The sequence below is a fragment of the Erythrolamprus reginae genome, chromosome 3, assembly GCF_031021105.1.
Source record: "Erythrolamprus reginae isolate rEryReg1 chromosome 3, rEryReg1.hap1, whole genome shotgun sequence".
Taxonomy (NCBI): Eukaryota; Metazoa; Chordata; class Lepidosauria; order Squamata; family Dipsadidae; genus Erythrolamprus; species Erythrolamprus reginae.
The window spans coordinates 60,649,414-60,662,236 of NC_091952.1; the positions used below are offsets into that span (position 1 = coordinate 60,649,414).

The window sequence follows — 12,823 nt, forward strand, 5'->3', positions numbered from 1 at the left end:
CTTCTTTTCTTTCTCCTTCCTACCTTCTTCCCTCCCTCCCTCCCTTCAGTCCTTCCTCTCTTACTCTCCCCTTTCATAAGTTTCCTTGCTTCATTCCTCTGTTCCTGTCCCTTCCCCCTTTCTTTCCTTCCTTCCTTCCTTCCTTCCTTTCCTCCCTCCATTTCTTGCTTTCCTTTTCCTTCCTCCCTTCTTTCCTCCCTCACTCCCTTCTTTCACTCCTTCCTCTCTTCCTCTCCCCTTTCACACCTTTCCTTGCTTCCTTTGCACCCTTCTTCTGTTCCTGTCCCTTCCCTCTTTCCTTCCTTCCTTCCCACCCTCCGTCCATTCATTCACCCATTCCTCTCTTGATCGCCCCTTTTACCATTCCTTCCTCCCTCCCTCCCTCCCTCCTTCCTTCATAGCTCGCCCTCGCCTTTCTTCCCTTCTTTTCAGATGGGAGTGCCCCCTCAAGACACCCGCCTGACTGCTGGTACCCTGCTTTTTCTCTCCCCTCGTCCTTTCCAGCTCCTCGCGTTTGCTGGCTGGGGAATTCTGGGAGTTGAAGTCCAGATATCTTCAAGTTGCCAAGGTTGGGAAACACTGGCCTATGGGACCGCCTTGCTTGGCGTGAAGCGGGAAATGATCCCCGGGGGATGGAGTGGCTTGGCAACTTAAAATAGTTTTAAAATGGCGGGGGGGGGCAGACACTTAGGCTGTATGGGGCCCCAAAATTCCTGATGGTGGCCCTGGCGGTTATTATATGATTATTCTATAGTTCCAGTAAAACTAAGGTCAAGTTGTTGCTATCATAATCTTATGAATAAAGTTAATTCTGGGAACATCGGGTTTTATTTACAGCTATTTTCAGATGATTATCTAACATCTTCTTAAAAACTTAAAAAAGTAGTTTTAAAATGGCGGGGGGGGCAGACACTTAGGCTGTATGGGGCCCCAAAATTCCTGATGGCGGCCCTGTACATAAATATTGTAGACTACAAATATTGAATGATATCTTTAGAGTCTATGGGCAAGGCTAGAGTCAGCTGAGAGTATTTGGATCTCTCAGAAAACTACATATACATTTATAACCAACACCTTTTTATGTACTGTATATTTAAAAATCCTTAATATGAGGTGTAGTGGCTTAGTGGCTTAATGATGCTCTGTTCCAGTGGTTCAAGTCCATTTCCAACAGGAGCTCCCATCACTTGCCTCAGTTTCTGTCCACCTAATTGTTCGAAAGCATTTTCTATGTGAGTAATTAAGTAGGTACCACTTCAGTGGGGAGATGAGTTTATGCTCCATTCAGGCACTCACATTCCTACCAGCTCTGAACCTTCCCAGTTGTGACTCCCATTTGTGTGGGAATCACACAAGCGTTTCCTACAACGAAGCTGGTAAATTGGAAGCAAATCTACTATTTTGCTATAGCACTGTAGTACCTGGCTAATGTAACAATGCAATATGCTAATAACAAAAACAACAATAATCCTGAATGCTCCAAGGTATGAATGGGTTAATAGCTGCTAAAAACCAATGCTTGTCGCTTAATACGTAAGATCCTGCTTCTTAAACCCAAATTTTCAGAAAGTTTCTCAAGGAGAGAGGAAATTAGAGAAAGATTAATATCAATCTTTCATTTGGCAATAAAAATAAATAAATAATTTTTGGATATACCCAAGATTCAGGCTCAGCTAATTTGGCATATGACATTCATGATCTTATCTGGAATAAAAGACATTGCATTTGTTTGTTTGTTTCTGATATTAATTTATATGGCTCCCCCAATTCAAAATGCCCACTGTTTATTTAGAGATTGCCCTCTGTTGTTCTTTCAAGTAATCAAATATATTTCCTTTTTTAAAAAAACAGAATCCCTTGAAGTACGGTTGGATATAATTGAAAAAAAACTGGATCAAATGCTGCACATTCTGCAACTAACCGGATACAGTAAAACAATTCGTAATAACGATAATTGAAATAAGAATAAGTGTAATGTGTTAATGGATAGACAAAAATGGAATTATGTAACAATGCAGAATTGCTCAAATGATTATTAACAGTTATTTTAAAGAAAAGATTTGAAAACTAATAAAATTTAATTTTAAAATGTTAATATTATGGGTTTTTTTTTTTAAAAAAGAATAGTATAGGTTATTTTCTACTAGGCAACAGTATTGAACCAAAATCCCACAAACCAGGAGCCAGAGGCAGGGGTGGGCAGCAAGCAGGACGGGGTGGAACGCAGTTCCACCAGTGGAAATTTATTGATTTTGATTGATTGATTGGATTTCGGGCAGCTTACAACATAAATAAAGCTGTGTGCCCAGCTCCAGCTGACCATGCCACCCTCCCACCCTCCTCCTCAGAAAGCGGCAGGGATATCAGCACCAGCAGGAGTTGCAGGGGGGCCATTTCCTCCCCCCTCTTTTTTCAACAGCTAATTGGCACCCATTCATCTAGGTACCCAGCCTGAGGCAAGGAGTTACCCAGGGAGGAGAGTGCGGGAAACGCGAAGCAAATTGTCACCCCAGAGAGCGACACTGAAGTTGTAAGTCAAGGACTCAACAGTTCACTTGAATGATGATGATCGTTCAAGCCACTCCCACCTGGTCACATGGCTGGCAAGCCACTCCTACCCAGTCACATGACCATCAAGCCACACCCACAAAATAAGCCACACCTACATTGTGGCAGTAAAAAATTTGGCTGCCCATTACTGGCCAGATGTATTCAAACTTAAGACTTCTGGACTTGAAAAATGATCTTAAGCCACTTTTTTCAATGCCATTGTAACTTTGAACAGTCACCAAACTAATAGTTGTAAGTCAAGGACCAACCTGCACTTAAAAGCAGGATTCTGCATTACAAATAAAACGTTTCCTAAGAACAATCTTTTTTTTTTTAAAGGCATTTCCTAAGTACAATGAAATGCTCTGAAAAAAATTAACAATAAAATATCCTTTTAAAAATAACATTAAAAGCATAAATTAAAAAAACCCAGGCACTTACCAGTGGGCAGAATCAAGTGCTCTCCAATGAGATGGATGCTGGAATGATGCAGCAGGAGATCAGATGCTCCCAAGTTTGGATGAAAGTAAGTTGGACTGGAGGCACACAGTTCGCTAGGATTGCCTGGCATTGAGCCGAGGTGGTTTAGTCAGCCAGGTAAGGCCAGGGACTTGGGAGGGCACAATAAAAGCCTCAGCTGAGTGCTGCTAGACTTCCGGATCTACAAGAGGCCAGGGAATGGCTGCAAAGAAGGCCTCTGCCATTCCCAAGGCTCGAGCAGACCACAAAATCCAATGCCACTCTTCATAGTTACTTCCTGCCATTGTGTGTCTCACGAAGACTTCCTCTGAGTGCCGCTGGCCTTCCCAATCTATGCGAGCCCATGGAATGGCTGCAGAGAAGCCTCCTGGAGCTCAAGCAGACCATGAAATCCGGTGCTGCTCTTGGTAGTTACCTCCCGCCATGGCGCACCCCGTAAAGACTTCCTCTGAGCACCAAGCTTCCAGATCTATGTGAGCCCAGGAAAAGGCTGCAAGGAAGGCGGGGGACTGGGGGAACATAAGAAAAGCCTCAGCCAAGTGCCACTAGGCTTCCTAATCTATGAGAGAATGGTTACAAGGAAGACCTCAGCCATTACCGGAGTTCGAGTACATTGTGAAGCCTGGTGCCACTCTCAGTAGTTTATTCCTACCTCCTACTGTCCATGCCCACAGCTGTAGGCTAGCTTATCTTTAGGCAGCTGCAAGAGGAGGCCACAGTAACTCAGATAGGCAAGCTGGGAAGTCAACACGAGGGTCACTACCTGACTACCTGACTACCTATGTGAGAAGCCAGACTGTGTGGTGACTGCAGTCTATAAACAGGCAGGGTGAAAGACAAACCAGCAATTCAGTGAGCAGCTGTCAGGTAGGCAGGCAGGACAAGTAAGGTGCGGATGGGTGGGGTAAGCAAGTGAGCGAGTGACCAATGGGTAAGGAGCAGGGGTGGGTTCCTCCCAATTCAGGTTAGAGAGGAAGGGAACTGGCAGAAAGATTATTTAGAACCCACCCCTGCTTTCAGGGTCCCCAGCACCCCTTTTTGCTCCCAGACTGCTGTAGGATGCTTGCTAAGCCCAAAATGGGGTGTGTGGGGTATGAAGGTTGTTGGGAAGATTGCTAGACCCAAAAGAAGGGGGGGCTTCAAGGAAAGAAGAAAGAATGAAAGAAACCCTCACTGTTCGGGAATCAAGCTGGCGAGAGTGAATAATGCCCCAGAAGACAGGCTCAGGATCCAGATGTATCTTGACAGAGTTGAACACTGGGCCCAATCAAATCAAATAAAATTCAACGCAGAGAAAATTAAAATCCTACACCTAGGTAGTTAAAGCCAAATATATAAACTGGGTGAAACCACACTGGGTGAAACCACACTCAGTGATACCTCAAGCGACTGCAAGAGGTATCTTGGAATCTTGGTGGACAACCAACTAAATATGAGCCAGCGATGTGCAGTGGCAGCCAAAAAGCTAATGCAATCTGAAGTTGCATTAACAGATAGTATCTAGCAGTGAAGGGCTGCTTATCTTACCTTATACCTGTTCTGCCGGCGTGTCTCAACCGCCCGTAATTACAGGGTAATTAGTCCAGGAAGACACACACCACATGATAAAAGGAAAACCCAAAAGTTTTTATAAACAGAAAACCAGAAACAGCTCCCTTTTTAAATGTCAAAGGGATTTTCTGGTACACACAAGGCACAGGTTAAATGCAATCCAATTGCTCACCCAATAACTGGGAAATTGAGTCCAATTCTAAAGTCCATAGAGTCCACACACACAATCCTGAACAGCAAAAACCACAATCTTGACGAAACAATGAATCAGATAAACTGCCATGAGGCTAAAACACCAGGATGCACTTTTATCTGTAGCACTAATTACAGCAGCCCCACCCAACCACAGGTGGCCTCACTTTCTCTTGTAATAATCCTTCAGTTGTTGTCTCCTATGCATCACTCTACACGTGTGTGGATGTGTCATTAATTCTTGTTCAGAATCCAGGGATGATACAGATGACTGATCTCCTCCTGGGCTGTCTGCCAAACTCCCCTCTTCCCTGTCACTCATGCTTCCTTGGTCAGAGGAGACTTCATCGGCAGATTCTACTGGGAGCAAAACAGGCCTGCGGCATGCGGATGTCTCCCCCACCTCCACCTCCACATTCCTTGGGGCAGGAGCTGGGCCAGAGCTAACCACAACAATACCGGAGGATATTGTGGGCACACACATGCCTATTGGGTGCGTGTGAGCCTATCAGCATGAGATTTGGCTCCTGTACATGTGCAGGAAGTGAAATCTTGTCTGAGGACATGTGCGAGAGTGAGATTTCGGCGATTTTCGACTATATTTTTTTCTACCTATTAATTATTCATACTAAATGGGTAAATGCAATCTTACTGCCATCATCACCACCATGACCCAAATGAGCTACAAATATTCTCAATACAGTCACAGGTTGTAATTAAATACATGTTGTTATTATATAAATAATTTAACTAATTTATCATGAAGTAGAGACAAAACTGCCATTCATGTTACATTAAAACATGAATTATTCTGTCCACATGCTGTCAGGCTTTTTACTCTTTCTCTAAAGTTAAGGTTTATCCATTTGAGTCAAGTATTCAGTGAGTAAATTATTGGGGCAATAGGGGCACAATCATAGAGAGATGCAATCAGCTGCTGGAAGAAAGCATCTGGAGCAGCTTCTGCAGAGAATCTTCACATGCCTCAAGTAGACCCCCAAACATACTGTCAGAACTGGAAATCTTGCACATGTGCGTTTGCAAGGTTAGTCAACTGACCATTCGTTTATTTATCAAATTTAGTCCTTCATAGGGAGAATAGCACTAATCAAAATGAATATATTACCCAAATTATTATTTCTATTAGTATCAATGCATACTAATAAAATTGGAGAAAACTTTCTTTCATAACTTAAACTAAAATTACATCCAATTTATATGGCAAAAGAAAAAAGCAAGGATCAAAACAAAACTATTACAGGGTGGTGTAGATTTGGACTCCCAGACTGCTACTACTACTATCAGGCTTCTATTTTAATTTGGATAAGGGATTGGATACAATAAAAAAATGAAAGATTATTAAGATTGGAAGGTCGTGACCTGCATATTGGTTGGCATGCCTTTTTATAGGAAGAAAAATACAAAATCCACCTGTACTTCAAGAGGCACTATATTAGATGAGCCCTGATTGAGGTATGGCAAAATTACATACAAATCCCTAATTGACTATCCACACCGGAGATGTATATTCAACCAAACTTCATGCATCTAGGGAATGCAATAACATATAAAAACCTATTAGATAAAAGAGGAAAACTAAAATCAAGGAAAGAATTATATGAATAAGGTATAGAACTAGAATGGTGGGCTTGTTCACAAGTACAGTGAAAGTACGTAAAGGATAAAAGGGTACGAGGCATTAAAATGGAAGCAACGGAGCTGGATAAAATAATATTAAGAGTAGAAGAAAAATGATCAGGAAAATAAACCACTATCTTTTAGAACAAGCACTATGGAAAGAACAGGTCAAGGAAACCATGATACAATGGAGTAGAGACTTTGGATTTAATATCAATCTCAATGCCTGGCAAGATATATGGCACAGAAATTGGAAATTTACCTTATCCACATCATATAAAGAGAACCTCAACTTGACTGTAAAAAATATGACTTTAACAATCGAGTTGTCGAAGCGTGGAACTCATTATCAGACTCAATAGTGTCAACCCTAACCCCCAACATTTCTCCCTTAGACTATCCACGATTGACCTCTCCAGGTTCCTAAGAGGTCAATGTGCCTTTCGTCTCCTGTCCAATTGTCTTTCCTTTATCTCATATCTCATATATATTTTCTTCCTTTCATATATCTTCTCCTCTATTTTTACATATTATCTTTATATATACTACTTCATGTCTATTCTCTTCCATATGTATTGTGTATTGGACAAATGAATAAATAAATAAAATAAATAAATGTCCTACAGATGGCATTTCCCATCAATATGGTTAGCCAAATGAATCCAAATCTTTCAGCATTATGTTGGAAATGAAAAGACTACCTGGAACATATGCGGTGGAAATGCTACGAGGCATGTGAGTATTGGAACAAAATAAGGCAATGGGTGGAGGAAATACAGAAGATTAAATTTCTAGAACTTTTTCTGCTGGGAATAATGATTGGCAAATATGGAAAAAACACACTATATCTAATGTTATACATGTTGACCGCAATGAGATTGGTCTATGCCCGGAAAGATAAATATGTTCCCACATAGGAAGAGCACTTATATAAAATATTTTCATGTGCAGAGATGGATAGACTAACACTAGAGGTGAAGGACAAATTGGATACAGAGTATTTTGAAACCTTGGATAAATTATATGATTGATAGGAAAAAAGGAAAGCCAAGATTATGTGTTAGCAGAATAGTCAGAAAGGTTTAGAAATTTAATTAAAATTTGGTTTAATATAGTAAGTAAATGGGAAAAGGAATGACTAATGTAAATATGTAAACTGGATAACCCATCATGTACTTATTTTTATGTTCTTTTTTGGCTTTTTTTGCAGTATTGTATGTATGGTTTTAATTATATTATAAATAAAAACTTTTTATTTTAAAAATTATACGCCATCCATCTTAGTCTAAAAAGCAACTTAGGGCAGCTAACTGCTTCCAGGAGGTTTGACTCTACTACATACAGAGATTTCATTCATCTACTTACTCAGAAAACTAAGAGAAAGAAAGATTGATCATAATTCCTGCATCCCAGTATTATTTTTGACTATTAAAACACAAGTATAATTAACAAAACATCTGTTAACAGGTTCCAGGAGCTTTTTAATAAATCTAAACTAATTTAAATTTAGTAAAAGCTTACATTTTAAAGCTGGATAGGATCTCAACATCTCTTTGGCCAACCCTTGAGCTCATAAAAGCTATGATTCAGGACAATGAATGATATATAGAAATTAATATATTACATCTGCCAAGGAATTTAAAAAAAAAAAAGATTCATTCAACAATTCCAATTTGATTTGCAGCAACTCCCTAAAATCTCAAAAATAAATATATAACACATTGCATTGTATTGAAAATGTCAAGTAATGAACTTGGAACTGTCTCTTTTTCTACACTCTATACAATGCTGATTTCACAATAGGAAACACTGGTTGCAACATATGTACACAAGAAATAATGAAAAAGATTGAATTTTAATTAATTAATTAATTTAATTTGAATCAAAAATATTCTCTAAAGTTCTATCCTTATTAAAAACAGACATACAGGGCCAAAAAAACCTCACATTCTATTGCCCCAAAGCCCCAAATCAGATCTGAAAATCTACAAAAGCTTGTAATGGAATAAAATCATTTAAAACTATTAAATCTCTTCCCAAGTAAATGAAGGAAGAAAGACAATAGATAATGACTGGTTTGAATATAGCTCTTAAATTTGTGGTTTCTTTGTAAATAATGTTTATATAGTACTAAAAAGGGTTGTCCAATTGACTAGGTAATAATGTTTTTATTCTCTCAGGGGTATTTTTATTTAAAAAATTCAATTTTGAATATCTTTTGATCTAAGAACCCTGTCTATAATACTTCTCTAAGATTGTTGAAGTAAGATATCTAGAAATTTTGTGTGGATATTTAGCTATGATCCAGCTTCTTTTCCAGTTGTAGCTTTAACCTATTATTTATGTTATGTGGTTTGTTTTTTTTTTTAAAAGAGAACTTGATATATTAATATCTTTCAGATAGTTAGAGAAACAAAATAGATAGGTAATTTCAACTGCCGTGGGTGAAGAATCCGGTCTTTCTTCCACAATCCTGAATATACTGTACGCATGTATTAAAATCATATTTGATCATAAACTTAAGTGAAGAAATTTCAGATGCCATTTCTTCCAGAAACCAGGAAGACAAAAGCAGAATAATGGATTTTAAACCTGTGACATGATGTCCAAAAATCTGATATAAAAACATCCTTGGAATTATCTTGAGTAAAGTGATATATTCAATTTGGGTATAACTCCAGAAAAAAAGACTCTTGAAGTTCTTTTTCATTTGTAGCCACAAATATAAGCTGAAAAATACTTCTCATAATGTGAACAGCTTTTCTCTGCTAAACAATAACATTGTGGAGCAGAAGGCTACAGCCCAAGCAATTAGAATATAAAAAAGAGTTGGTAATGTTAAAGTCCACTTCCAGAAAAACAGGACGTGTACTATGACCTGAACAGCCAGGCATTTTTATAGATACATATGTCTCTAATATGACTTTCCATAGAATTGTAAATGTTTATGGGTGTTAGCCCACACGTTACATGATCATTGTTCCAAAGATTAAAAACATAGAAACATAGAAGACTGACGGCAGAAAAAGACTCATGGTCCATCTAGTCCGCCCTTATACTATTTCCTGTATTTTATCTTAGGATGGATATATGTTTATCCAAGGCATGTTTAAATTCAGTTACTGTGGATTTACCAACCACGTCTGTTGGAAGTTTGTTCCAAGGATCTACTACTCTTTCAGTAAAGTAATATTTTCTCATGTTGCTTTTGATCTTTCCCCCAACTAACTTCAGATTGTGTCCCCTTCTTCTTGTGTTCACTTTCTTATTAAAAACACTTCCCTCCTGAACCTTATTTAACCCTTTAACATATTTAAATGTTTTGATCATGTCCCCCCTTTTCCTTCTGTCCTCCAGACTATACAGATTGAGTTCATTAAGTCTTTCCTGATATGTTTTATGCTTAAGATCTTCCACCATTCTTGTAGCCTGTCAATTTTGTCAATATCTTTTTGTAGATGAGGTCTCCAGAACTGAACACAATATTCCAAATGTGGTCTCACCAGCGCTCTATATAGCGGGATCACAATCTCCCTCTTCCTGTTTGTTATACCTCTAGCTATGCAGCCAAGCATCCTACTTGTTTTTCCTACCACCCAACCACACTGCTCACCCATTTTGAGACTGTCAGAAATCACCACCCCTTAATAGAGTATACAGTATAGCAAAGCAGCTCCATGCATGTACAATCCAGAGATGGGTTCTAATATACCTCACTGCCAGTTTGCTTCCTCTTATGACGTTTGGCCACACTGCATGGCCACGTGTGCACTTTGCATGCGTGCATGCGCAGTGGCAAAAAATCTCCCCCTGGGAGTGCTGGAAATTCACTTTCTGTGCATGTGCAGAAGGAAAAAAAACCCCAACTTCACTCCACCTAAAAAATTCAAAAACAAAAATCAGTTAAAAGAAAAAAAAGATGCCAGTGCCCATGGACCTACACAGATTAAACCAACTCTGTGATGTCATTGTGACTTCATCAGCGGTTTTCTACTGATTCGGGCAAACCAGTCTGAACCAAGAGGAACCCACCTCTGATACAACCCTTTTAATTAAATGGTAATGAGTTTCTTCAAAAGAGAAATATGTACACAAACCATTTTGGTCCAATTAATGAAGAGCCTTCCTACACACCTGATCCCTCCTTCTACTTTGGCTAAATTGATCCCTGCAGAATATGGCACTTGATTGTCTTGTTGATAGTTACAGATTAGACTCCATTTACATAATTTTTTAGTGAAGCATATTAAAACAAGAGATCAAATCTTGGGAGGAAGAAAAATGGAGGCCTCCTTTAAAGAGATTAGAGATTAGAATTGCCCCCACCCTCCTTGCCTTTCGTAAGCTACTTAAAACCCACCTCTGCCGCCAGGCATGGGGGAATTGAGATACCCTTTCCCCCTAGGCCTTTACAATTTTATGCATGGTATGTCTGTATGTATGTTTGGTTTTTTTATTATAATGGGTTTTAAATTGTTTTTAGTATTGGATTATTGTTATACGCTGTCTTATTATTGCTTTAGCCGCCCCAAGTCTCCGGAGAGGGGGGGGCATACAAATCTATTAAATAAATAAATAAAATAAATAAAGCTTATTTCATAACCAGTGGTCTCGGCACACTCACTTATTACATCTTCATTGCAAATCTGGATTATATAAGTAGAGCTTTTGTCTTGCCATAATGCGAGCAAAGGATAGTCAGCAAAAAAATAAATACATTGTGCTAAGCCATTATTTGTTTCAACTATAGTTTGTTTGACACCATTATAATGTGTTTGGATATATAGTAGCTACACTATAAAGCATTATTTATAAATTGAGTTGATAATTATACTGCACAAAAAATCCAAATGATTTCTGAATCCATCTGATGCATAGTTTCAGAATAGGGTAAAACAAGGCACCATGATATGAAATGCTAAGTTCAAATCCATCAAGTTTTCTGCAATAATTTGGTTTATTTGTTTATTTAATAGTGACATATGATAATCACTTGTATTAAATATCCACTAAATGGTCCATCTAAAAAAATGCAATGCCAAAGGTGCTTCTGAATGCACGGAATTCTAGTATTTTTTTTGTAAAAATTAACTTTAATTTTACATTCTATTTCAGTTCCCTCCTCATAATACTGCTGGTGTAATTTTTGAATTTAAAAGAATATGGAAACTGCAGGATTGCTTTTGCAATCCAAAGCATTAGTAATGTATTCCAGAACTCAAACAAAATTGCCATGTAGACCTAATATATTAGAAAAGTGCAACATGTCAAAAATGAGGCTTTTGAATGTATAGAAGTTGAATTGGCAACTCTTAAAAGCAGCTCTCAACACTTCCGGGTAGTGCTACCTTCTATTTGGTTAATTTCTCTTTGTCATGGAAGCAAACAGAAAATTTATAGCACTGTCATAAATTACACATACAAACAATTTAAGGGTAGGGCATTTAAGCAGTATTTCTTTGCATTGATCAGCTTGCAGCGGCTTACAAGAAGCAAACCAAAGGCTTGAAACTGCAAATATTATTCTTTAGTAAATGAAATTTCTCTGTAGTTCTCTGGTTATTAAAAGTAGACATGTCAAAATATGAAAAATGTTTCCTATTGGTCCACTCATCTAAAAAAGACCACAAATGAGATCTAAGAACACACAAAAGGCTGGTAGTCATGAAAGGAAACTATTTGAAACACTTCATTTTCCATGACTAATGAGCAAGCAGAAGACAACCTCTGGGACAAACTATTTCCTGGAGTTCACTTCCTATTACTTTTATCTGGGAAAAGAAGGTTCGTCAAGGGTGCCCTGCCCTTTTTGTCAGGTGCTGCTTTGAGGATATTGTTGTGCTGCCCTACCTTGAGGTTCATTCTCCCAGCTGCTCTTGTGGAGAGCTCAAGTGTTTCACTTTGAAAAGCTTGTTTTTTCAAGCTGATCAGAGAAGCCTTTCAATGTGGGCTTGGCTGTTTCTGCCAGCGCTCTTTTGGCTGCCTGATGTTCAAGGTAAGTGACAGAGTCCTAATACCTGCAGAGGCGACCTTTTAAAAGCAGTATTCATGTGGCATGTGGAGGGGTGGATTACTTGCCCCTATAAGACACATTATCTAACATTCTAATTATTCTTTATGTTATTCTTTATGGTATTCAGTTATTCTTTGTATTGGGACTTTCTTGTCAATATGGAAACAGTCCCTCTGCCTGTAGACAAGGGACTGTCTTACTGCTTTGATATTGTTCCCCTGACGCAGGATTTCTGACATTTACATCAATTTGTGGTTTGTAAAAATGTGATTTTGGACAAGTTCACTCTCTCTGTCTCTCTCTGTTTGTCTGTCGCTCTCCATCACTAGCATCCTTAGGTGTGCTTTACAGTTGATTCTTATCTAGTATTTCTACATAGAAATAGGTTTCAAGACTCTA

At 38.6% G+C, this 12,823-nt stretch overlaps 2 protein-coding genes across 4 annotated transcripts in view; both read left to right on the forward strand.

Annotated features, from left to right (window-relative positions):
• Nucleotides 1–2,095, forward strand: part of LOC139164025 (complement decay-accelerating factor, GPI-anchored-like) — a 28,586-nt gene extending 26,491 nt beyond the window's left edge. Inside the window, exons 7-8 of one of the 2 annotated variants that reach the window (XM_070745591.1) lie at nucleotides 433–568; nucleotides 1,852–2,095. In XM_070745591.1, the coding sequence (XP_070601692.1) occupies nucleotides 433–542 (110 nt within the window). In that variant the 3' untranslated portion in view covers nucleotides 543–568; nucleotides 1,852–2,095. The remainder of the gene's footprint in view (nucleotides 1–432; nucleotides 569–1,851) is intronic. The other variant, XM_070745592.1, reaches the window with a different exon arrangement.
• Nucleotides 2,096–12,136: 10,041 nt separating this feature from the next.
• Nucleotides 12,137–12,823, forward strand: part of LOC139164018 (C4b-binding protein alpha chain-like) — a 53,670-nt gene continuing 52,983 nt past the window's right edge. For both annotated transcript variants that reach the window (XM_070745574.1, XM_070745573.1), the window contains exon 1: nucleotides 12,137–12,406. In XM_070745574.1, the coding sequence (XP_070601675.1) occupies nucleotides 12,355–12,406 (52 nt within the window). In that variant the 5' untranslated portion in view covers nucleotides 12,137–12,354. The remainder of the gene's footprint in view (nucleotides 12,407–12,823) is intronic.